At 37.8% G+C, this 27,614-nt stretch overlaps 1 protein-coding gene across 1 annotated transcript; it reads left to right on the forward strand.

The window, feature by feature from the left end:
- On the forward strand, positions 1 to 27,381 carry LOC140183276 (uncharacterized). Its single transcript, XM_072231315.1, has 9 exons — positions 1 to 58; positions 105 to 415; positions 536 to 749; positions 1,819 to 1,928; positions 23,412 to 23,531; positions 23,685 to 23,831; positions 23,928 to 24,237; positions 27,089 to 27,159; positions 27,271 to 27,381. The coding sequence occupies exons 1-9, from the start codon at positions 1 to 3 to the stop codon at positions 27,379 to 27,381; spliced, it is 1,452 nt and encodes a 483-aa protein (XP_072087416.1).
- The last annotated feature ends 233 nt before the right edge of the window (positions 27,382 to 27,614 follow it).

Below are 27,614 nucleotides of genomic sequence, written 5' to 3' on the forward strand. Positions count from 1 at the left end.
ATGGCGGATGATACTGCTAAATCAGAGACTTTGATCAGAAGTAAATACGAAATTGATGGTAAAATGTTAACTGTGTTGTATGATATGGAGCAATTCATTCATAGACTTTGATAAAGCTGCTGAATTAGGATTAAAGGTGTCAACATTATCATTTGATTTACATGTGCATACTCCTGCTTCTAAAACTATGGTGACTAGATTAGGATACCAAGAAGTTCACTTTAGAGTGGAGAACCGAGAGTTTGTTCATGATTTTATCTATTTACCAATGATTGAGTTAGACTTGATATTGGGTTTGGATTGGTTGTTTGTAAATTGGGTGTTGTTTGATTGCTTCAAGCATTCTATCCGGTTTATGTCTGAAGAATCAGAAGGACCGGTGGTTGCACGGAGCTATAACTTAAATGCGGTAAAGGTGAATCTTAGTGGAGTAGAGTGCCAAGGGTTTATCCTTTTGGCTGCAAATTCATTAGAGAATGAGCAAGGGTTAGATCAAATACTGATTGTGTGAGAGTTTTCTGAAGTTTTTTCCAAGGATATACCCGAGTTTCCAACTCAGAGAGATATTGAATTCGCTATAGACTTAGTGCCGAGAGCTGGACCAGTGTTGATTGCACCTTATCGAATGGCACCATTGGAGTTGGCAGAGTTGAATAAGCATTTGGAAGAGTTGATAGACAAGAGCTTCATTCAACCAAGTGCTTTCCCATGGGGAGCACCTGAGTTGTTAGTGAAAAAGAAGGATGGAGGTATGAGATTATGTATTAACTACCGGAAATTGAATAAGGTGACAGTGAAGAACAAATATCCTTTACCACGAATTGATGATCTGATGGATTAATTACAAAGAGTTGGCGTATTTTCAAAGATCGACCTAAGGTCAGGATACCATCAAATTAGGGTGAAAGAAGCTGACATCCTTAAGATTACGTTTCGAACTTGCTATGGTCACTATGAGTATGCAGTGATGTCCTTTGGGTTAACAAACGCCCTTGCTGTGTTCATGGATTACATGAAAAGGGTGTTCGAGCCCTTTTTGGATAAATTCATGGTGGTATTCATAGACGACATCTTAGTGTATTCTAAAACCGATGAAGAGCATGAAGAGCACTTCAGAGTTGTATTGTAAATCTTGAAGAAGAGGAAATTGTATACAAAGCTTTTGAAGTGCAAATTTTGGAAGAGAGAAGTAAAGTTCTTAGGTCATGTGGTGAGTAAGGATGGGATTGCAGTAGATCCATCTAAGATTGAGGTGGTAACTGAGTGGAAGAGGCCAAATCTGTAACTGAGATCAGAAGTTTCTTAGGGTTGGCTGGATACTATAGGAGATTTATTAAGGAATTCTCACAGATTGCCTTGCCAATGACAAAGTTGACGCGTAAAGAAGTACCATTTGTGTGGATGCCGGAGTGTGAAGAGAGTTTTCTGACCATGAGAGAAAGGTTAACTTCAGTGCCAACACTTATTCTACCTGAGCCAAATGAACCGTTTGAAATTTATTGTGATGCAATATAAAAGGGTTTAGGCTGCATATTAATGCAAATTAGAACCTGGTGGCTTATGCCTCACGGTAACCGAGACCGCATAAAGTGAATTATCTAACACATGACTTGGAGCTTACGGCTGTAGTGTTTACTTTGAAAATTTGGATGCATTACCTGTACGGGGTAACATTTAGGGTCTTCTTTGATCACAAGAGTTTGAAATATGTTTTTAATCAAAAGGAACTGAATATAAGACAGAGAAGGTGAATGGAGTTATTAAAAGACTACGACTTCGATCTAAACTATCATTCCGATAAGGTGAACGTTTTGGCAGATGCCTTGAGCAGAAACTCTTTGAGTGTGGCATGGATGATGCTCAAGGAACAGAAGTTGTTAAGTAAGTTTCCGAGGTTGAGGTTAGGAGTGGAGGATGTGGCCGAAGGTGTGAGTTTGAAGACTGATATTAATAAATCACAACAAGAGAGTGAAGAGCTATAGAAGATGTTTGATAAACCCCATTTTTAGGGTTTATCTTGTGTTGAATTTAGAGTATTTTGCTAACCTTTTCTCACATTTAGCCAATGAATTAGCATGATTTTTTTATTATCTCCTTATTTGTGCTTAGATGTGAAAACATGCTTTTAGACCTTTAATTTGATGATTTTAATCTCCCTATGATTCTACTAGATGTCTTGATGTGTTTGTTAGTGATTTCAGATTGAAAAGGCTAGGAATGGATCAAGGGAGTGAAGAGGAAAGTATGCAAAGCGGAGAAATCATGAAAAGCCAAAGAGTTGAACTCGCCCATGGACACGCGCGTGCACCAGGCGCTTACGCGCACCTTTGCAAATTGCCCCATGGACGCGTACGCGTGCTGTGTGCGTACGCGTCGATGCTGATACTTGATTTTTAAGTGAATTCGCACCCAACAAATTCTCAAGAGTTGTGGGGCCCAATCCCAACCAACTTTGGTGCCTAAACTGCTATTTAAAGCCAAGGATTGAAGAGCAAAGGGGGATTCCATCATTCACACTCATTAGGATTAGTTTAGAGTTAGTTTTAGAGAGAGAAGCTCTCACTTCTCTCTAGGATTAGGATTAGGATTAGGTTAGTTCTTAGATCTAGGTTTTTAATTCATCTTCTTCTACTTCTACTCTTTAATTCTTTGTTGTTACACTCATCATTCTTCCATTCTTTTGTTGTAATTTCCTTTATGTTGTTCCTATACTTTGTTGTAGATCTACTCTTGTTCCTTCCATTTTCTTTCAATTCAATTCAAGGTAATTCATAATAATTATGTTTCTTTTGATTGTTGTTGTCAATTCCTTTCAATAATTGTTGTTAGATTTCATTCTTGTTGTAGATTTCATGTGCTTTCCTTCTATGCCTCTTATGTGTTTGACAAAATGCTTCTTTTGGTTTTAGTGTAGATTTTGTTCCTCTTGGCTTTGGTTGAGTAATTAGTGACTCTTGAATTATCTAATTCCCTTGTTGATTGATAATTAGAAGTTGCTAATTGATTTGAATGTCTCTAAAGCTAGTCTTTCCTTTAGGAGTTGATTAGGACTTGAGGAATCAAATTGATTCATCCACTTGACTTTCCTCCATGGTTAGAGGTTAACTAAGTGGGAGCAATGGACAATTTGTGGTCACAATTGAGGAGGATAACTAGGATAGGACTTCTAGTTCTCATGCCTTGCCAAGAGTTTTGTTAGTTGTTAGTTTCTTTTCTTTGCAATTTACATTTTTTTTGTCTAATATCTTAAAAACCCCAAATATAACTCACAACCAATAACAAGACACTTCATTACAATTCCTAGGAAGAACGACCCGAGGTTCAATATTTTTATTTATAAATTTAGGGGTTTGTACTAGTAACAAACAAATTTTTGTATGAAAGGATTATTGTTGGTTTAGAAACTATACTTGCAACGAGATTTCATTAGTAAAATTCTAAACCGTCAAAAAACCAATCATCAAAATGGCGCCGTTGCCGGGGAGTTGCAATGGTGTTATGTTATTGGTTATTGTACATATGTGAATAGTGTGAATATCTTGCTTTTTGCTTTATTTGCTAGTTGTAGAATTTTATTTCTATTGTTTTCTATTATCTTTTGATTTTTATTTTCTCTTGCTATCATGAATTCTCACTTTGGCTATGAGTGTGATTACAACTATGTTTTAGGTGATAAGAACTTCAATGAGAATGTGTATCAAGGATGGGACACTCAAGGTGGGAGGAGCCATATGCATATGATCAATCTTCATGGCAACAACCTCCACCAATGCACTATGAAAAAGAGCCATTCTATGATGCATACCAATCTAATGGCTATGGTGAATCTCCTTGTGAATATCAAGAACCACCACCATATTCCTATGAATCATATCCTCAACATGAACTTCAACCACACTCACAAGCCTCTTTTCACCAACCACCTTCATATGACCCTAATCCATATCCATCCTACCAACAACCATATGAGCTATATGAACCACACATAGAGCCACCACCACTCCAACATCAACATTTTCAAAAGCCACTGACGATTGAATTTTTTCTAGTAAAGAATTTTATAAAAATATAATCGCATTGTAAGTATAGCTTCTAAACTAACAGAAAATCCTTTCGTACAAACGTTTTGGTTGTCACAAATAACAAACCCCTTTGGAATTGATAATCAAAGTATTTAAACCTCAGGTCATCTTCTCAAGAAATTGCAGGAAAGTATGATTTATTATTGGTTATGCAAAGGTATATTTCGGGGTTTTGAAAAGGTTTGAACAAATAATTTAATTGATAAGAAAAATAAATTAATAATTAGAAAATCTCTTTGCAATGTATGTAAACTGGAAGTCCTATCCTAGTTATCCTTATTAATGGTGATGAGAATTATATTTCTGCTACCACTAAGTCAACCTCTAACTATGAAGGTCAGTTAAGTGGACAAATTAATTTAACACCTAAAGTCCTAGTCAACTCCTCAAGGAAAGACTAGAGTTATAGGAATCTAAATTAATCAGCAAAGATAGTAATTATCAATCACGATGAGTTTGACAACTCAAGAGTTACCAATTAATCAACCAAAGCCAAAATGGGAAATAAATCATAAATTATTTATATAATAAATAAAAGAAAGTAATCATGAGTCTGAAATACCTCAATTTATATTATTTAAGAAAATCCTAACATGAAAAGTTCATAAACAAATAAAAGAGAAAATAAATAAAAACAATATTGAACCTGTGATTGAAGAAATCATAGCCTAATCCTAATAGAAATCCTAAATCCTAATCCTAATCCTAAATCCTAAGAGAGAGGAGAGAGCCTCTCTCTCTAAAAACTACATCTAAATTATGAAAAGTGAAAATATGAGTGTTTGTATGTTGTATGATGTATGGATGCATTCCCCTACTTTATAGTCTCTAATCTGTATTTTCTGGGCTGAGAACTAGGTCAAAAATAGCCCAGAAATCACTGCTGGTTCGTACAAGTCGCGGCAAAGTGACGCGGAGGCGTCGTCCATGCGTTTGCGTGGATTGAAATTTGCATGTGCGATGCATGCGCGTCATCCACGCGTCCGTGTCACCTGACTTCGGGGCAGCTATGGCAAATTATATTTCTTTGCGAAGCCCCAGATGTTAGCTTTCTAACACAACTGGAATCGCATTATTTGGACCTCTGTAGCTCAAGTTATGATCGTTTGAGTGCAAAGAGGTCAGGCTGGACAGCTTAGCAATTTCTTCAACTTCTTGTATTCCTTCCACTTTTGCATGCTTCCTTTCCCATCCTCTAAGCCATTCCTATCCTGGAATCTCTGAAATCACTTAACACACATATCAAGACATCGAATGGTAATAAGAGAGGATTAAACATAGCAAAATTAAGACCAAAGAAGCATGTTTTCAATCATAGCACAAAATCAGGAAGGAAAATGTCAAACATGCGAATAGTATGAATAAGTGTATGAAAGATTGATAAAATCCACTCAATTAAGTACAAGATAAATCATAAAATAGTGATTTATTAGCCACCCCCTCCATATTATTACCAAGATGAACCACCTCCAATATATGAAAATTTCCAACCACAAGATGAATACTACTTTTCACCACAACCTCCCATGGAAGAATACTCATGTCCTTCAATCCAAGAGCCCTATGATCCTACTCATGATATCCAAGAGGAACAAGAGTCAAGGGATCGTCTCAAGGAAGCATTGGATCAATTTCAAGCAACCATGGAGGGTGTTGTGCAACAAGTGGAAAGAATGGAAAATATTGAACCACCACAACTCTACCAAAAAGAAACACCTTCCTACTATGAACCATTCCCCCAAATTGATGAACCCTTCCACCCACTCCAATCTCTAATGGAGGAAACCCTTGGTGTTCTTGTTCAAGGGCAAGAAGAGATGAAAAGGGATGTGCAAAATTTTATGGCCGCCTTGGATGCGGTAACAAATCAATTAGCCTCCCAATGCTTGAACCCTCAAGAAATTCTCATAGCTACATGTGGAGAATCGAATGAAGAACATAGCATGAAGGAGAGATTGGAAAATCCGGTGGAAAATGAGGGAAGTTGCTTTTTATTGGAACAATTGGAGGAAGCCATAATTGTTGAAGAAAAGGAAGAAATGGTTGAAGACTTAGGAGATGCGGAACCTCCATGGGAACCTAGAGTTGAAGAAGACCTCTCCAAGAAGATTGAAATTGATGTTGAGGAGGGATGTGCACAACCTCCAAGGCATATTCCATATGAGGACTTGGATGGGATAGAGCAAGAATTGAGTTCCCTTGGTGATGAAGACCAAGCATCAAAGCTTAGTGGTGAAGAATCCTTTGAGCATGAAGAACATTCTCCCGTTGGATTTGAAAGCATTGTGGAGGTAGCATTTTCTCACCCTCCCATTTATAAATTAAGTAAAGGAAAAGGCCTAGGTAAAATTGTTGAACAAAAGATTGAGATTAAGGGATCTTGTGAGGAGATGAAAGTCCCTAAAAATAGAAGGATGGGAGTGGAGTACGCTTTGTCAAGAACCTCGAAATCATCTTTGCCTAGGTTGCCATCCACACCTTCATTTGAGTGGGTGAAATTCATTTCTATTAGCTTTATTATCCCACTTAAATATGGTTTGCTTGAAACAGATGGCCAACTTAGGGAACTTTATGGGATGAAGTGTAAGTAGAAAAGGTTTTGTGGTGGGCGTTGCAAATCAAGGCTCATTATGGTTAATGCATCAAACATGAGATATAAAGGTTGGAGTAGTGCTCAAATAGATGGGTCTAAGAGGATTGTTGGCCACTATATAGAGAATTCATCATGCTCACCACCCGGTTGGACTAATAATGATGATCAACTTCAAGACGGGTGTAAAAATAAAGTGTGGGATCCCAGATTAGAAAAAGAGGATCAAATTTAGGAGCCCCAAGCTTGTGAAGAACTCCATCAATACTTGGCTCAATCCATGAGAAATCTTGGGGCACAATGGAGAACCAAGCATTGGTGGGAGTTCCAAGATGAATTCAAGCACAAGCCACCTTGAGAGGAGCTCCCCATAAGTCCAACTCAAGGACAATAAACAAAAGTGCTAGGTGGGAGACACCCCACCATGGTAATATCTTTTCATTTTCTCTTTTGTAAATATTGGTAGAATTAGTTTAATTTCATATTTAGATTAGTTGGTTGAGTTTATTTGGTAGTCTAGTGTGTTAAATAATGTTTTAAGGTGTTTTGGTAGATGTTTGGAGGTTTGGAAGGCTTAGTTTGGTGCAAGAACTTGGAAAATTTTTGAAAAATAGAGCACTATCCACGCGTACGCGTACATGGTACGTACGCGCACTTCCAGCATTTTCGACCATCCACGCGCACGCGTACATGGCGCGCACGCGTGGATGTAGAAGTTCCACCCTCAGCCAATAACCTGAGAGTTATGCGAACGTCGCGCGTGCATTGTGCCTGGGGCATAACCGGCTTCACGCGTACGCGTACATGGCGTCTACGCGTCACTCTCGAAGAAAAAAAAAAGAAAAAGAGAAGAGAGGGAGTAGGGACGCGTACGCACGTTGTGCGCGTATGCACCCCTTCACAGATGCGGCACCATACTTCAGGCCGAGAGTTGCGCCAACTCTGGGCCAATATTAAGCTCCTGGCATGGGCAACCACCCACGCTGACACGCACTGTACGCTTCTGCGCCCCCTCACTATTCACCCATCCGCGCGCGTGCCATGCGTGCGTACTCGCGGATGCCCTTATTTCAAATATTTCTTTTCTTCTCCTCCTCCATTTCTTTCCTTCTCCTTTCTTCTTCACTCCTTCTGCTTTTCATCCAACATTTCCAAACACCACTTGTAACCATTTAATTAGTTAGTTACTTAGTTTAGTTTTCATTTCATTTTCCCTTTCATTATAGGTGTTGGACTACTAATTTTGTTTACTATACATTGTTGCTTACCATTAACTACATGCTATTTTAGCATGCTTGTTTTTGGATGATCATTGTTGGACTCTTTAATTGAGGTTATATTTTGCTACTTGGTTTTGAGCTCTTCATGCTTCAATTGGTGGATACCAAGTACATTAGATTTGCCTTCAAGCATGTTTAATCCTTTTGAATTGCATGATTTGGCCACCATGTGATTTGAACCTTATTCTTTGATTAGGTAATCTCTTGATAGATGATGTTGAGCATTTATCTCAATGCATTGTGCTTCTTGATTATATGCATCCATATGTTTTTCGCTTGAATGCTTTCACGCTTTTTCAATGCTTGTCTTCCCTTACAAGTTCACTTAAAGCACCTCAAGCATACTAGAATGAGTAAAGTGCATGCTTCTTTTGTGACATAGATTTTTATGCTAATGTGTGTTCTGAAAGGTGCAATTTAGAATTCACACACTTATTTGTCATTAATGTCACACTAATTTACTCACTCAATTCTAGTGATTAGTACCTCATTCCAACAATGTTTGCTTCCTTGCTTTTGTTGGTGTTATATTTTTGTTTTTCATGAATGATGCACCCCAAGCAAAAACGGAAGCGGAAGAAAGAACATGTAGCAATCCGGAGAGTTGCCGTACCCCATTGCTCATATTTGAGTGCACCGAGGACGGTGCAAACTTTTAAGTGTGGGGAGGTCGTCCGACCGATCAGCGATTTTGGGTGACAAATTTCTAATCCCAACACTTTTGCACTTCATTTTAGGTTTTTAGGATTTTTGTTGCATTTTCTTATTTTTGCATATGTATACACAATAAGCTTAGTCAAAATAATGAAAATTTTCAAGGATTTCTATCTATAGGGCACTAATTAATTTGACTGAAAACTTTTCAAAGAACTTGCTTGAATTATATATCTTGTGGATCATGTTTTTAAGCTAAGAACACAAGCAAGTGAGATTTGAGCCTAATGGTGTGGTTACATCTTATAACCACTTATTTTCCTTCTTGTGTGCATTATTCTCTTTCTATGATTGCAATCTTTGATTTGTTTGATTCTTTATGTCCATTATTTTGTGTATTCATGCATTTATATGATTGAGGCCATCAATTTATTAGCTCACTTACCCAAATGACCTTACCTTTTACCTTCCATTGTTAGCCAATTTGAGCCTACGCTTAACCCACTTGTTCTTTAATTTAGCACCTTACAAGCCTTAAAGCGAAAAACAATAAATGTCCTTAACTTGGATCTTTGATTAGCTTAGGCTAGTATGTGTGAGTATCATTCAAGTGTGGGAATCTTGAGACATTGGGGGAATAAAAGGGTAGTTTTGTATTTTTATTATAAATATTGAGAATTGGGTATATGCTCATGTGTTAATTAAATGTAAAACCATATGCATTGATATTCTTGAAAGAAAGAAAGAAAAAAATGAGAAAAACAAAAGAAAAAGAAAAATGATATGGAAAAGAAAAAATAGAAAAAAGAAAGAAACAAAGAAAAAAAAGGGAAAGAAATAAAAAGGGGACAAAATGCCCCAAAGCAAAGCTAAATAAAGGTCAATGCATGAATGTTGTGAAATGAAAAGGAAGTGCATGAGTATGTGAAAAAGTGAGAAAAATGGGTAGTTAGTCTAGCTTTGAAATTGTATAGGATGTCATAGGTTAGGTTGGAAGTTTAAGCTTATCAAAGATTCAAATTTCAAGCTCACTTGACCAAATATACATCCTACCTTGACCCTAGCCCCATTACAACCAAAGAAAAGACCTCATGATAATTGTATGCATACATGAAATAAATGTTGATTGTTAGAAGAAACACAAATCTTAGAAAGCATGAAATAGAGGAGAATTGAGAGAATCAACCCTAAACACTTGAGCGAATAGAGCGCAAACACATCCGGTGAGGGTTCGATTGCTCAATTACATGTTTTTCACCTATGATCATCCCTTCATGCAAGTTTGTAAAAATATTTAATAGCTCAATTCAATTGTGGATTAGACTTGCTAGTCCTTAGCCCTTGTGCATATATGCTTCTTGGGAATTGATTTATTTTGACCAAGCAATTGCATTCATTTAGATAGTTGCATATAGGTAGATTGCATTTAGTTAGTTCCCATTGAATAAATGCCATACCCTTGCTTCATTCTTGGTTTAAGCATGAGGACATGCTTGGTTAAAGTGTGGGAAGGTTGATAAATCCCATTTTTAGGGTTTATCTTATGTTGAATTTAGAGTATTTTGCTAACCTTTTCTCACATTTAGCCAATGAATTAGCATGATTTTGTGATTGTCTCCTTATTTGTGCTTCGATGTGAAAACATGCTTTTAGACCTTTAATTTGATGATTTTAATCTCCCTTTGATTCCACTAGATGCCTTGATGTGTTTGTTAGTGATTTCAGATTGAAAAGGCTAGGAATGGATCAAGGGAGTGAAGAAGAAAGCATGCAAAGTGGAGAAATCATGAAAAGCCAAAGAGTTGAACTCGCCCATGGACGCATGCGCGCACCAGGCACTTACGCGCACCTTTGCGAATTGCCCTATGGACGCGTACGCGTGCTGTGCGCGTACGCGTCAATGCTGATACTTGATTTTTAAGTGAATTCGCACCCAACGAATTCTCAAGAGTTGTGGGGCCCAATTTCAACCAACTTTGGCACCTAAACTACTTTTTAAAGCAATGATTGAAGAGAAAAGGGGGATTCCATCATTCACACTCATTAGAATTAGTTTAGAGTTAGTTTTAGGGAGAGAAGCTCTTACTTCTCTCTAGGATTAGGATTAGGATTAGGTTAGTTCTTAGATCTAGGTTTTTAATTCATCTTCTTCTACTTCTACTCTTCAATTCTTTGTTGTTACACTCATCATTCTTCCATTCTTTTGTTGTAATTTCCTTTATGTTGTTCCTTGATGAGCGGATATTTTATACGCTTTTTGGGGGTAATTTCATATAGTTTTTAGTATGTTTTAGTTAGTTTTTAGTATATTTTTATTAGTTTTTAGGCAAAATTCATATTTCTAGACTTTACTATGAGTTTGTGTATTTTTCTGTGATTTCAGGTATTTTCTGGCTGAAATTGAGGGAGCTGAGCAAAAATCTGATTCAGACTGAAAAAGGACTGCAGATGCTGTTGGATTCTGACCTCCCTGCACTCGGAATGGATTTTTTGGAGCTACATGAGTCCAATTGGTGCGCTCTCCATTGGGTTGGAAGGTAGACATCCAGGGCTTTCCAGCAATATATAATAGTTCATACTTTGTGCCAAGTTAAACGACGTAAACTGGCGTTTAACACCAGTTTCATGTTGTATTCTGGCGTTGAACGCCAGAAACAGGTTACAAGTTGGAGTTGATCACCAGAAATAGGTTACAACCTAACGTTTAACTCCAGAAACAGCCCAGGCACGTGAGAAGCTCAAGTCTCAGCCCCAGCACACACCAAGTGGGCCCCAGAAATAGATTTCTGCACTATTCATCTTAGTTTACTCATTTTCTATAAACCTAGGTTACTAGCTTAGTATTTAAACAACTTTTAGAGATTTATTTTGTACCTCATGACATTTTAGATCTAAACTTTGTACTTTTTGACAGCATGAGTCTCTAAACTCCATTGTTAGGGGTGAGGAGCTCTGCAGCGTCTTGATGAATTAAGACAATTATTTCTGTTTTTCCTTCAAACACGCTTGTTTCTATCTAAGATACTGATTCGTACTTAACCGTGATGAATGTGATGATCTGTGACACTCATCACCATTCTCAACCCATGAACGTGTGCCTGACAACCACCTCTGTTCTACATTAGATTGAATGAGTATCTCTTAGATTCTTTAATCAGAATCTTCGTGGTATAAGCTAGAATCCGTTGGCAACATCCTTGAGAATCCGGAAGGTCTAAACCTTGTTTGTGGTATTCCAAGTAGGATTCAGGGATAGGATGACTGTGACGAGCTTCAAACTCGTGAATGTTGGGCGTAGTGACAGACGTAAAAGGATCAATGGATCCTATTCCGACATGATCGAGAACCGACAGATGATTAGCCGTGCTGTGACAGAGCATTTGGACCATTTTCACTGAGAGGATGGGAAGTAGCCATTGACAACAGTGACGCCCTACATACAGCTTGCCATGGAAGGAGCCTTGCATGTTTGAAAGTAAGAAAGCATTATGTTGTAGGGATTCAGAAGACAAAGCATCTCCAAAACTCCAACATATTCTCCATTATTGCGTAACAATTACTTATTTTATGCCCTTTCACTTTTTACAATTGAAACTAAAGAACCCTATTGGTATCCTGACTAAGAATAATAAGATAACCATACCTTGCTTCAAGCCAACAATCTCCGTGGGATTCGACCCTTACTCACGTAAGGTATTACTTGGACGACCCAGTGCACTTGCTGGTTAGTTGTGCGGAATTACATAGTGTGAGTGTAATTTTCGTGCACCAAGTTTTTGGCGCCGTTGCCGGGGATTATTCGAGTTTGGACAACTGACGGTGAATCTTATTGCTTGAATTAGGAAAAAATTGTGTTTTTTAAAAAAATGTGAATCTTACTGACGGTGAATCTTTTATTATCCCTTTTTAAAAAAAATTCTTCAAAAATATTATTTTTCTTTATTAATTGTTAGTTTTTCATTGAGTCTAGTTGCATGTTTTAAGTTTGGTGTCCTTTGTGTTTTTGTCATAAAAAAAAATAAATAGTTTTTATCTGTTCAATCCTTGCATTTGTTAAATGTGTCTATTTTCTTGGGAATAGTTGCCCCTTTGAGTTTTTCTTTTTTAAAATCTTTTTAAAAATAATTTTTCTTTGATTAAATCTTGTGCCAAACTTTAAGTTTGGTGTTCTCTTGTTAATTTTTCTTTAATTTTCAAAAATTTTATTGTGGTTTTCTAAAAATTTGAAGTTTAGTGTTCTTTCTTTTGTTCTTGTTGTTCTTGTGTGTCTTCAAGGTGTTCTTGAGTCTTCTTTGTGTTTTGATCTTAAAATTTTTATGTTTGGTGTGCCTTGGTGTTTTCCCTCCAAAATTTTTGAAAACAAGGAGCATTGGATTTAAAAATTTTAAGTCTTGTGTCTTTTGTGTGTTTTTCTCTTTCATAATAAAATTCAAAAATAAAAAATATCTTTTCTAACTATTTTTAAGCAATTATTTCGAATTTTTTTCATAAGAATTCAGATTTCAATTTCAAAATTTTTCAAAATCTTATCCTTTTAATATTTTTTTAAAAAATCACATCTTTTTCAAAAATATCCTAACCACTTTTTCTCTCCTCACTTTTTCAAAAATCTTCATAAAATATTTTCAAATTTTCTATTTTTATTTTTTATTTTATTTTACTTTATTATTTCGAAAATTATTTTTTTATATAATAAAATAAATAAAATAAATCCACATCATCTCCCTTTCTCCATCATGGATCTAAGTGGAAATGAACAGTCCAGAAGGACTCTGGGGTCATATGCTAACACCACTACTGATTCATATGGGAGTAGTATCTGTATACCTTCCATCGGAGTCAGTAGTTTTGAGTTGAATCCTCAGCTCATTATCATGGTGCAGCAAAGTTGCCAGTATTTTGGTCTTCCACAGGAAGAACCTACAGAGTTTCTGGCACAGCTAAAGAAGTAGATCAGGATGTTTACAGATTATTACTGTTTTCATTTGCTGTAAAAGACTAAGCTAAGAGGTGGTTAAATAACCAACCTAAGGCTAGCATAAGGAGATGGAAACAGCTGTCAGAAAAATTTCTGAATCAATATTTCCCTCCAAAATGGATGACACAGCTAAGGCTGAGCATCCAAGGCTTTAAACAAGGAGATAATGAATCCCTTTATGATGCCTGGGAGAGGTACAGAGAGATGCTAAGAAAATGCCCCTCTGAAATATTTTCAGAGTGGGTGTAGTTAGACATCTTCTATTATGGGCTTACAGAGAAAGTTCAGATTTCTCTAGACTACTCAGCTGGTGGATCTATACACATGAGAAAGACAATTGAAGAGGCTCAAGAGCTCATTGATACAATTGCCATAAATCAGCATCTGTACTTAAGTAATGAGTCTTCCATGAAAGAAGAAGCTAAAACAGTAACTGCTGAACTCAGTCCTGCAGAACAAGTTACTGAATTCAATCAGCAATTAGATTTTCTAACAAAACAGCTAGCCGAATTCAAGGAGATATTACAAGAAACAAGGATGGTTAATATGAATATGGAAGTGCAATTGAAGCAAACAGAACAACAGTTATCAAAACAAATAACAGAAGAGTGCCAAGTAGTTCAATTAAGAAGTGGGAAAATATTAAATACCTCACTTCAAGGCAGCAGGAAGCCAAGAAATGAACAAACTGCTACCCAAAATCCCTCTGAGGACAGTAAGAGCCCAGAGATGAACAATTTTGGCGTTCAAACGCCAGAAAAGGGTGAAGGGCTGGCATTAAACGCCCAATCCATGCTCAATTCTGGCGTTCAAACGCCAGAAACAGGCAAGAAGTTGGCGTTGAATGCCCAAAGGAAGCTCAGTTCTGGCATTCAGACGCCAGAAACAGGTAAAGAGTTGGCGTCTAACGCCAATCCAGCTTCCACCCCTAGCATTCAAATGCCAGTGGAGGATCAAACACATACAAGTGCTGATAGCAACCCCTCTAAAAAGGCTTCTCAACCCACATCTGTAGGCAATAAACATACAGCAACTAAGGTTGAGGAATACAAAGCCAAAATGCCTTATCCTCAGAAACTCCGCCAAGCGAAACAGGATAAGCAATTTGCTCGCTTTGCAGACTTTCTCAGGACTCTTGAAATAAAGATCCCGTTTGCAGAGGCACTTGAGAAAATACCCTCTTATGCTAAGTTCATGAAAGAAAGAGATCTTAAGTCATAAGAAGGATTGGAGGGAAACTGAAAAAGTTTACCTCGCTGAAGAATGCAGTGCAGTCACTCTGAAAAGCTTACCTGAGAAGCTTAAAGATCCCGAAAGCTTTATGATACCATGCACATTAGAGGGTACTTATACCAAGCAAGCTCTATGTGATCTTGGGGCAAGTATCAACCTAATACTTGCATCCACTATTAGAAAGCTTGGTTTGACTGAAGAAGTCAAACCAACCCAGATATGTCTCCAACTTGCTGATGGCTCCATTAAATATCCATCAGGCATGATTGAAGACATGATTGTCAAGGTTGGGCCATTTGCCTTTCCCACTGACTTTGTGGTGCTGAAAATGGAGGAGCACAAGAGTGCAACTCTCATTCTAGGAAGACCTTTCCTAGCAACTGGACGAACCCTCATTGAGGTCCAAAAAGGGGAAGTGTCCCTGAGAGTCAATGAGGACGAGTTTAAGTTGAGTGTTGTCAAAGCTATGCAGTATCCAGACACCCCAAACGATTGCATGAGCATTGATATTATCGACTCTCTGGTAAAAGAGGTCAATATGACTGAGAGTCTCGAATCAGAGCTAGAAGATATCTTTAAAGATGTTCAGCCTAATTTGGAGGAACCAGAGAGAATAATAGAACCTCTGAGAATCCCTCAGGAAGAGGAGAAACCTCCTAAACCCGAGCTCAAACCATTACCACCACCCCTGAAATATGGGAGAAGGTGATACCTTTCCTGTAATAATAAGTTCTACCTTAGAGCCACAAGAAGAGGAAGCACTAATTCAAGTGCTAATGACACACAAGACAACTCTTGGGTGGTCCATGAGTGATCTTAAGGGCATTAGCCCAGCCAGATGCATGCACAAGATCCTATTGAAGGGTGACGCTAAGCCAGTGGTTCAACCACAAAGGCGGCTAAATCCAGCCATGAAGGAGGTGGTGCAGAAGGAGGTCACTAAATTACTAGAGGCTGGGATTATTTATCCCATTTCTGATAGCCCCTGGGTAAGCCCTATCCAAGTTGTCCCTAAGAAGGGTGGTATGACAGTGGTTCGTAATGAAAAAAATGAACTGGTTCCTACAAGAACAGTTACAGGGTGGTGTATGTGTATTAATTATAGAAGGCTCAATACAGCTACCAGAAAGGATAATTTTTCTTTACCATTCATAGACCAGATGCTAGAAAGACTAACAGGTCATGAATACTACTACTTCCTGGATGGATATTCAGGTTATAATCAAATTACAGTAGATCCCCAAGATCAAGAGAAAACAGCATTCACATGTGCATCCAGAGTATTTGCATACAGAAGGATGCCATTTGGCCTGTGCAATGCACCTGCAACCTTTCAAAGGTGCATGCTCTCTATTTTCTCTGATATGGTGGAAAAATTTCTGGAAGTCTTCATGGATGACTTTTCAGTATTTGGAGACTCATTCAGCTCCTGTCTTGACCATCTAGTACTTGTTCTAAAGAGGTGCCAAGAGACTAACCTGGTTTTAAACTGGGAAAAATGTCACTTTATGGTGACTGAAGGAATTGTCCTTGGGCACAAAATTTTGAACAAGGGAATAGAGGTGGATCAAGCTAAGGTAGAGGTAATTGAAAAATTACCACCACCTGCCAATGTTAAGGCAATCAGAAGGTTTCTAGGGCATGCAGGATTCTATAAGAGGTTTATAAAAGATTTTTCAAAAATTTCCAAACCTCTGAGTAATCTGCTAGCTGCTAACACGCCATTTATCTTTGATAAGGAGTGTCTGCAAGCGTTTGAGACTCTGAAAGCTAAGCTGGTCACAGCACCAGTCATCTTTGCACCAGACTGGACATTACCATTTGAACTGATGTGTAATGCCAGTGACCATGCCATTGGTGCAGTGTTGGGACAAAGGCATGACAAGCTTCTGCACGTCATTTACTATGCCAGTCGTATTTTAAATGATGCACAGAAGAACTACACAACCACAGAAAAAGAGTTACTTGCAGTGGTTTACGCCATTAACAAGTTCAGATCTTATTTAGTAGGATCAAAAGTGATTGTGTACACTGACCATGCTGCTCTTAAATATCTACTCACAAAGCAGGATTCAAAACCCAGACTCATCAGATGGGTGTTGCTTCTGCAAGAGTTTGATATTGAAATAAGAGACAGAAAAGGGACAGAGAACCAAGTAGCAGATCACCTGTCCCGAATAGAACTAGTAGAAGGGGCGTCCCTCCCTCTTACTGAGATCTTTAAAAACTTTCCAGATGAGCAACTCTTTGCCATCCAGGAAGTGCCATGGTTTGCAGACATTGCAAACTACAAGGCAGTAAGATTCATACCCAAAGAGTACAGTAGGCAGCAATCAAAGAAATTGATCACGGATGCAAAGTACTATCTTTGGGATGAACTATATCTCTTCAAGAGATGTGCAGATGGAGTAATCCGTAGATGTGTGCCTAAAGACGAAGCACAGAAGATCCTCTGGCACTACCATGGATCACAGTATGGAGGAAATTTTGGAAGTGAGCGAACAGCCACAAGAGTCCTCCAATGTGGCTTCTACTGGCCTACTCTCTATAAAGACTCCCGAGTGTTTGTACTTAATTGTGACAGTTGCCAAAGATCTGGCAATCTACCTCACAGTTATGCCATGCCTCAACAAGGGATCTTGGAGATTGAGTTGTTTGATGTATGGGGTATTGACTTCATTGGGCCTTTCCCACCATTATACTCAAACACTTATACTCTGGTGGCAGTGGATTATGTATCCAAATGGGTGGAAGCTATTGCAATACCCACTAATGATACTAAGACAGTGTTTAAATTCCTCCAGAAATACATCTTCAGTAGATTTGGTATCCCTAGAGTACTAATCAGTGATGGGGGCACTCATTTCTGCAATAAACAGCTTTACTCTGCTTTGGTTCGATATGGAGTTAGCCACAGGGTGGTCACTCCATATCATCCAAAAACAAATGGGTAAGCTGAAGTCTCTAATAGAGAACTTAAAAAAATCCTGGAACGGACTGTGATTAACTGTAGAAGGGATTGGGCAAGAAGCTTGGATGATGCTCTGTGGGCATACAAATCAGCATTCAAGACTCCTATAGGGACCTCTCCATACCAGCTTGTGTATGGAAAAGCCTGTCACTTGCCAGTGGAACTGGAATGGCATAAGGCCTACTGGGCAACCAGATTCCTAAACCTTGATGCCAAGTTAGCTGGAGAAAAACGATTGCTCCAGTTAAATGAACTAGATGAATTCAGACTCAATGCTTTCAAAAATGCAAAAATTTACAAAGAGAAAGCAAAAAGATGGCATGACAAGAAGCTGTCATCTAGAGTCTTTGAGCCAGGGCAGAAAGTTCTGCTGTTTAATTCTAGGCTCAGATTATTCCTCGGGAAATTGAAATCCCGGTGGAGAGGACCATATGTGATTACAGGTGTATCACCATATGGTTACATATAGCTTCAGGATAATGATTCTAACAAAAAGTTCAATGTTAATGGACAGAGAGTCAAACATTATCTTGAAAGTAATTTTGAGCAAGAATGCTCAAAACTGAGACTTGATTAAAGCTCAGTAATAGTCCAGCTAAGACAATAAAGAAGCGCTTGCTGGAAGGCAACCCAGTCCTGAGTTTATTTTATTTGTACTTTTAAATTAGATAATACATTTCAGTGAATGATACAGAGTTACAGAAGGATTCAGAGGATAAAATAGCAAAAAGAAGCTCACTGGTGCGAAAAAGCCAGTAAGAGCTGTTTTGGGCATTGAACGCCCAAAAGAAGCATCTACTGGGCGTTCAACGCCAGTGGAGATAACCATATAGGCGTTAAACGCAGAGAGAAGCATCTTCTGGGCGTTTAACACCAGATTTACAACGTCCTGGGCGTTCAGAAAAATGCCCAATGACAAAGGAGTTCCTAGCGTTTAACGCCAGCCAAAAGTAACAACTGGGCGTTAAACGCCCAGGAGAAGCTACAAATGGGCATTAAATGCCCAAAACATGCAGTGTTTGGGTGTTTAATGCCAGGATTGTGGGGAGGAGGTGAATTCGTTTTCAACTCAAAATTTTTCCAGTTTTCATGTTTCAATTCATAATTTCTTGCATAAACATGTTACAAACTCTCATCCTTCAATTCCAAAAATTTTAATCCTAATTTTTCAAACCCTTTTTCAAAGATATCAAATGTATCTTAATTCATAAACACAAATCCTTTTCAAATCCCATCCAACTTCTTTTCAATTTTTTTTTCAAAAACGCAATTATATTTTCAAATTCATCTCAAATCTTTTTTTTTTAAATAAAAATTCAGATTTATCTTTTTCAAATATCTTTCATAACTTTTCAATTTTAAATTACATCTTTTTCCTATCATGCTTATCTTTAACAAATCATATCTTCTATTTTATCTTTTTTCAAAATTTTCGAAGATCCACCCTCACTCCCTTTAAATCCACATTTGGCCTCCCTCCTCTCTTCCACCATTCGAATTATGCTCTCCTTCTATCCCTCTCCTTTTCTTTTTTTTTTTGCTTGAGGACAAGCAAACCTCTAAGTTTGGTGTGTTTATCCGTGATCACTAAGCCATACCCACTAAGATCATGGCTCCTAAGGGAAAACAAACCACTCCAAGAGGCAAGAAAGAGAATATTCCAAAACCACTTTAGAATCAAGGGAAGTTCTTAATCAAAAAACATTCAGACCATTACTATAAAATAATGGGTCTATGGTCAGTGATCCAGGAAGTTAAATCCGATCTGAAAGAAGACGAATATCCGGAGATCCAAGAGCAAATTTGAAACAGGAGCTGGGAAATCCTAGCTAATCCTGAGACAAAGGTGGGAAGGAACATGGTTCAGGAATTCTACTTTAATCTATGGCAAACAGATATGCAGAGATTAGCTGGAGCCGCCTTCTATGACTATCAAACTCTGGTCAGAGGAATGATTGTTCACCTTCATCCTGACAAAATCAGGGAGATCTTCAAGCTACCTCAGCTGATAGATGACCCAGACTCTTTTAATAGGAGAATGATGAGAACAAATAAGGGCTTGGACAAAATTCTAGAGGACATACGCCTCCCTGGAACCAAGTGGACAACCAGCACAAAGGGTGTCCCAAATCAACTCAAGAGAGAAGATCTCAAACCAGTCGCTAGAGGCTGGCTGGACTTCATTGGGTGTTCTATACTGCCCACTAGCAACCGCTCTGAAGTCACCATCAAAAGAGCAGTAATGATCCATTGCATTATGTTGGAAAAAGAAGTGGAAGTTCATCAGCTGATTTCTTGTGAACTTTACATAATTGCAAACAAGAACTCCAAAGATGCCAAATTGGCTTATCCAACCTTAATCTCTATGCTATGTAAAGATGCTGGGGTGAAGATGGGAGTAACTGAGTATATCTCAGTTGAGAGACCAATCACCAAAAAGTCAATGGAGGGACAACAGGTGCAGGACGACCCCATCAAGAGGAGAGTACAGGAGTTCCTCCCAGAAATCCCTCATTGAATATTGGGAGCGCCTTGAAGAATCTGTCACCAATTTGCAAGAAGCTATGGAGAAACTAAAGGAAGAACAGCAAAATCAAAATAGCATGCTTTGCAAACTGCTTAAGGAACAAGAAGAGCAAGGGCGTGAACTGAAGGAACTAAAGCGTCAGACGCTGTCTCTTGAAGGGCCAAGCACCCCACAGATTAAAGGAGCATCCACCTCCCAAAATAAAGGTTGTTGAGTCCTAATCTTAGCTTTAACTCTGTGATAATTGTTCTTATTAGGAATTTACCTTATACGTCATATATGAAGTAGTAGTAATTAGTATCTCTATTTTTATTTTATCTCCAATTAAGCTATAATTTATTTTTCTCATCATCATCAAACATGAATAAAATAGTAGATTTTTAGAATAAAGAGGCAATATTTTTTTTCGAGTTCTTAATAAGGAAAATTCTAATTATTTATATGTGGTGGCAATACTTTTTGTCTTCTGAATGAATGCCTGAATAGTGCATATTTTTTATATTTAATTTTATGAATGTTAAAATTATTGGCTCCTGAAAGAATGATGAACAAGACAAATATTATTGTTGATCTGAAAAATCATGAAATTGATTCTTGAAGCAAGAAAAAGCAGTGAAAAAAAAAAGCAAAAGAAGTAGAAAAAGCCAATAGCCCTTTAAACCAAAAGGCAAGGGTGAAAATGATCTAAGGCTATGAGCATCAATGGATAGGAGGGCCCAAGGAAGTAAATCCAGGCCTAAGCGGCTAGATCAAGCTGTCCCTAACCATGTGCTTGTGGCATGCAGGTCCAAGTGAAAAGCTTGAGACTGAGTGGTTAAAGTCGTGATCCAAGGTAAAAGAGTGTGCTTAAGAACTCTGGGCACCTCTAATTGGGGACTTGAGCAAAGGTAAGTCACAATCTGAAAAGGTTCACCCAGTTATGTGTCTGTGGCATTTATATATCCGGTGGTAATACTGGAAAACAAAGTGCTTAGGGCCACGGCCAAGACTCATAAAGTAGATGTGTTCAAGAATCAACATACTAAACTAGGAAAATCAATAATACTATCTAAATTCTGAGTTCCTATGGATGCCAATCATTCTGAATTTCAAAGGATAAAATGAGATGCCAAGACTGTTCGGAAGCAAAAAGCTACTAGTCCCGCTCATCTAATTAGAATCTGAGCTTTACTTAAAACTCTGAGATACTATTGCTTCTTGATTTCTTTTTATCCTATTTTATTTATCTAGTTGCTTGAGGACAAGCAACAGTTTAAGTTTGGTGTTGTAATGAGCGGATATTTTATACGCATTTTTGGGGTAATTTCATATAGTTTTTAGTATGTTTTAGTTAGTTTTTAGTATATTTTTATTAGTTTTTAGGAAAAATTCATATTTCTGGACTTTACTATGAGTTGTGTATTTTTTTGTGATTTCAAGTATTTTCTGGCTGAAATTGAGGGAGCTGAGCAAAAATCTGATTCAGGCTGAAAAATGACTGCTGATGCTGTTGGATTCTGACCTCCCTGCACTCGGATTGGATTTTATGGAGCTACAGGAGTCCCATTCGCACGCTCTAAATTGGGTTGGAAAGTAGACATCCAGGGCATTCCAGCAATATATAATAGTCCATACTTTGCACGAAGTTAAATGACATAAACCGGTGTTTAACGCCAGTTCCATGTTACATTCTGGCGTTGAACGCCAGAAATAGGTTACAACCTGACGTTTAACTCCAGAAACAGCCCAGGCACGTGAGAAGCTCAAGTCTCAGCCCCAGCACACACCAAGTGGGCCCCAGAAGTAGATTTCTGCACTATCCATCTTAGTTTGCTTATTTTTTGTAATCCTAGGTTACTAGCTTAGAATTTAAACAACTTTTAGAGATTTATTTTGTACCTCATGACATTTTAGATCTGAACTTTGTACTTTTTTATGGCATGAGTCTCTAAACTCCATTGTTGGGGGTCAGGAGCTCTGGAGCATCTCGATGAATTAAAACAATTATTTCTGTTTTCCCTTCAAACACGCTTGTTTCTATCTAAGATACTGATTCGTACTTAATCGTGATGAATGTGATGATCTGTGACACTCATCACCATTCTCAACCCATGAACGTGTGCATGACAACCACCTCCGTTCTACATTAGACTGAATGAGTATCTCTTAGATTCCTTAATCAGAATCTTCGTGGTATAAGCTAGAATCCTTTGGCAGCATCCTTGAGAATCCGGAAGGTCTAAACCTTGTCTGTGGTATTCCAAGTAGGATTCAGGGATAGGATAACTATGACGAGCTTCAAACTCGCGAGTGTTGGGCGTAGTGACAGACACAAAAGGATCAATGGATCCTATTCCGACATGATCGAGAACTGACAGATGATTAGTCGTGCAGTGACAGAGCATTTGGACCATTTTCACTGAGAGGATGGGAAGTAGCCATTGACAACGGTGACGCCCTACATACAGCTTGCCATGGAAGGAGCCTTGCATGTTTGAAAGTAAGAAAGCATTATGTTGCAGGGATTCAGAAGACAAAGCATCTCCAAAACTCCAACATATTCTCCATTATTGCGTAACAATTACTTATTTTATGTCCTTTCACTTTTTACAATTGAAACTAAAGAACCCTATTGGTATCTTGACTAAGAATAATAAGATAACCATAGCTTGCTTCAAGCCAACAGTCTCCGTGGGATTCAATCCTTACTCACGTAAGGTATTACTTGGACAACCCAGTGCACTTGCTGGTTAGTTGTGCGGAATTACATAGTGTGAGTGTAATTTTTGTGCACCAAGTTTTTAGTGCCGTTACAAGGAGAGAATTTGCGTACCAAGTGTGGGAAACTTGCGAAATGAAATACTATCTGAAGCTTATAAGAGTGAATTCTTAATTCATCCTAGAGTTACTAAGATGTATCACGACTTGAAGAGGATGTTTTGGTGGCCCAGAATAAAGAATGATGTGGCGGCATATGTGGCTAAGTATTTGACATGTTAGAAGGTGAAAATTAAACATCCGAAGTCATCTGGGAAGAGTGTAAATTAAGGAGATTGTGAGATTACATGGCGTGCCTGCTATAATTGTATCAGATTGTGATCCCCGATTCACTTCAAGGTTTTGGGGAGCCTTTCAGAAGGCATTCGGTACACGATTGTGTTTAAGTATGGCTTATCATCCACAAATGGATGGACAATCAGAAAGAACAATTCAGACATTAGAGGATATGTTGAGAGCGTGCGTGTTGGATCAACTAGGAAATTAGGATAAGTATATGCCATTAGTAGAGTTTGCTGATAACAACAGTTATCATGCGAGCATAGGGATGGCCCCTTATGAAGCATTGTATGGACCAAATTGCCAATCACCTTTGTGTTAGTATGAACCCAGGGAATCAAGAGTCTTAGGTCCAAATTGATAGCTGAGATAACGGAGAAAATTAAGCAAATTAAGACCAAAATCCTCACTGTGCAAAGCCGTCAGAAGAGTTATGCAGATCGACAAAGAAAGCTGTTAGAGTTTGAAGAGGGTGAACATGTATTCCTAAGAGTTACTCCCACAACAGGCATTGGAAGAGAAATTAAGACAAAGAACTTGAATCCTTGATACATTGGTCTATTTGAGATCGTGAAGAAAATTGGTTCTGTGGCGTATCAAGTGGCTTTGTTACCATATCTTTCGAACTTGCATGACGTGTTCCATGTTTCGCAACTTCGAAAGTATACCCCAGATGCAACTCATGTATTAGAGCCCGAGTTAGTTAAGTTGAAGGAAAATCTGAGCTTTCATGTTGCTCCGGTTCAGATTGATAATGTGAACATTAAGAAGCTCTATGGAAAAGAAGTTCAATTGGTTAAGGTGGCTTGGAGTCAATCAGGAATTAAAGAGCATACTTGGGAGTTGGAAGCTGATATGAGGAAGGACTATCCACATTTATTCAAAGGTAACTAAATTTTTAAAGACAAAAAATTTTTTATTAGGTGGGTAGGATGTAAAACCTAGTCAAACTATGATTAAATATGTAGTTAACTAATTATGCAAAAAAGATTTGGAAAATATAGCAATCACAATTTGAAAATTTAACGATGATATTTGGATTCGGAGGATTTTTTCGAGTGGGAATATATGATTTTCTGCGAAAATTCACGTAAAAAGGCATATTTGTATTTTAGCTGGTTGTACCGGCTTAAAGCTGTCTGGTACTGCTAGTGAGAAAGTTAATTATGAATGAAGAGGGTTAAGAATTAAAATTCATAATTAGGAAAGTAAAAATATTTAAAATACTAATATTAAAGGTTTTGACCTAAAATTAAGCCAACGGGATAAACCGATTGAACTGGGCCCAACTTGGGACTAAGCCCAACATATATAAGCCTTTACTAAGCCATTTCAGCATATTGTAACACATTGAGAGGAGAGAGTGCAGCTGAAAATGAGAGGAGAGGAAAAAAGAGACCAAACCCTAACCCTTTGATTCTTTAAACCATCGTAACTTCCTCTCCAGAGTTCCAATCGCTGCACCATTTGCAGCCACGTATCACCCATCTCATCTTCAACAGTTCTATCTGAATAGATTTGTAATAATTTTGAATTTTCTTACCCCATTTTTGCTGAGCATGTTAAATTCGAGTTTTGGTTTGGGTTTTGAGAAAATCTTATGATTTTGATGGTTTAAGGGTACTCTAGAATGAGCTATAGGTGATTTTCATCATATAGTTCATTATGTAAAAAGTAAAAACCACTTTACTTGTGTTTATGACATTTTATGAAACCCTTGTATATTGAGTATTGTGTATATTATGTGAAAATAGTGTAGACTGGTGTTAGAGGCATTAGATTAATCGTTGGTGAGGCTTGGAGCTAAGGCTTGGTGGAAATTCACAAGTGAAAGGTTTAATTTTGGCTTCTAAGAAGTATGGTTTAAGTTTCATTTAAATATCGTGTAATATAATGAGAAATATTAGGCTAGATGCCCATAAGAATAAGTTTGAATTGTGTATTTAGTTGGAATTGATGTGTGTAGTTGAAGTGTTGTTGAAATTGATGATTTAAATGGTGACTGTGTATTTATGAATTATATATTGAATTGATGCATGTTGGGCCGGAGGCTGTGAATTTGGGTGGAGGCCGAGAAAGGTAAGTTTAGTAAGTGATGATTGTATTATATTTTGATGCATGAACTTGAGATGGTAATTATGGGATTGAGTATATGGAATTTGATAATGATTTGTTAGAATAGCGGAATTGAGAATTTGATATGTGAAGTTGAAATGTGTGAATTGAGTAGGTTTGAATTTGGTTGATTGTGAATGTGTGAATTAGAGTGGTTTGGGGTCATTTTGTGGAGTTAAAAATTGATTTGGCTTATGAACTTTTGGAAAAGTTGGTAAATTCCATTTTTGGTTAAAACTGATTTTTGACCAACTTTGGCGGGCAATAACTCAGTCCTCGAAGTTGGAAACTTTACGAAATTATATTTTTATGAAAGTTTATTTATCGATCTTTCCAATGGTTCAAGAATGGTTGAAAAATGAATTTTGTAGAAAAAGTTATGATGGTTTGAAATTTGGGCTGAAAAATTGGTTTCTGCAGCATATCAGCTTTTTCAAATTCTGATAGTCATGCATACGCGAACATGGTTTGTGTACGCAATTTTGTCACTTATACGCCCATGCATACGTGGCGCATGTCATGCGTATGCGCGCGGACCACATTCTCATACGCGACTATGCCAATTTTCACACTCATGCATACGTCTGAGGCATCCGTATGCATGACCACCCTATTTTGCAAAAACTGAATTTTTTTTAGTTTTTAACCAATCTTTTTGTCTTTTAAACCCCTTGTAAACCCCGATAAGAGTCTAGAGCCGGTGTAATTGAAGATGGAGGAGTTAGAAACGAAACCTAAAGAGCTGAGTTAGTGAACTGAAGGAAAATGAACTAAATGTGAAGTGATGTATAATGGGGATGAGTATGATTATGAGTAATAATTGTTTTTGGTTGGGCTATGATGATGAGTATGACTATGAATTGATTGAATAATGAAAATTATTTCTGATTTGAAATATACCTGCATGGGAAGTACAGTGGAGTGATTCTATTTGCCGTAATAGAGTGATTCTACTTGCTCCCAGATGTGATTGTTAATGAATTGGAGTGATTCCGCTTGCCGTAGTAGAGTGATTCTACCTGCCTATAAAAATGATTTAATTGCAGTGGAGTGATTCCGCTTGCCAGATATACCTATCCTAGGTTTGCAACGGATAATAATATTTGTATCAAGTAGCTTTATGACGACCCTTGGCCTAGCTACAAGAAGGTTTTCCCTGAGGTTAAAGAGAGATGGTTTGACAAGTGGGCGGTAAGTTAGTTATTCTGTTAATTATATTTCATTTATGGTTTTATAACATCAATTTTTAACCATATATTATTTCATTGTGTAGGAAAAATTCACGTGAAATAAATCCCACAACCAGACAATAAAGTAGATCTTCCACCACCGCATGGCAAAGCATCTTCAGTAGATGTCAGAGGACGTGCGGATGGGGAGGGACCACCTAATGTAGTAGCTTCAACCTAACATTAAGATGGCCTCGTATTTGTACTAGGAGATAGGTGAGAGTTTCACAGGTTGTCAGGCCACAAATAGGGCTAACAGGGGCTTCGACAATGATTATAAAGACAAAGGCCAAAATGATATAACTTCTTTAAATATGCTTAGCTAGTTTTATGTTTATCTTTAATTAATCATTGTGATTTTTTAATATGCTTATCCAATATGTGCACACAAAGTCATTGGAGCATCCTATTTCTTTGGCGAAGGTCTTAAAGCAGACCTACACACTCAAGGAAAACAAAGAGAAGTTTGTTGATCAGCAGTTTGTAGAATTTTATTTAAGTAATTGACTTTTTATAGAATTTATAATATACTATCATATCTATACTTATATTGACATTCACATTGAATGTGTTAGGATTTATACACTCTGAACTTTGAGGCTAGGAAACGACAATCTCAGCAGACATCAGATGATGGAAATGCCTTGAGCGCATCTGTGGTGGATCCTTATGCCGTTTGGAACTAGATCACATCCAAGCCATAGAAGAATCTCATCTTCAAAGTGGGGTCATTCTTCACTAGTAACCTATGCATGTTCACCTTTAGAGCTTCATCTACCTCAACCACCAGCTCTGCAGATCTACAAGACGTTGATTTACATGAGCAAGTCCATACCACAACCCATAGCCTATAGGATCAGGGTCACCAACTTTATTTAACTGAGGAAAGGTACAATGAGGTTCTCGCACGCATGGTAGA

Source organism: Arachis hypogaea, chromosome 1 (assembly GCF_003086295.3).
Source record: "Arachis hypogaea cultivar Tifrunner chromosome 1, arahy.Tifrunner.gnm2.J5K5, whole genome shotgun sequence".
In the NCBI taxonomy this organism is placed as follows: Eukaryota; Viridiplantae; Streptophyta; class Magnoliopsida; order Fabales; family Fabaceae; genus Arachis; species Arachis hypogaea.

Excerpts from the sequence above, each read along its gene's own strand:
- LOC140183276 (XM_072231315.1), top strand. The coding sequence starts at position 1 with ATGGCGGATGATACTGCTAAATCAGAGACTTTGATCAGAAGTAAATAC. Across the intron at positions 750-1,818 it reads AGTGAAAAAGAAGGATGGAG|ATGCCTTGAGCAGAAACTCT; the intron begins GTATGAGATTAT and ends ACGTTTTGGCAG. Across the intron at positions 1,929-23,411 it reads TGGAGGATGTGGCCGAAGGT|GTTTTGGGGAGCCTTTCAGA; the intron begins GTGAGTTTGAAG and ends ATTCACTTCAAG.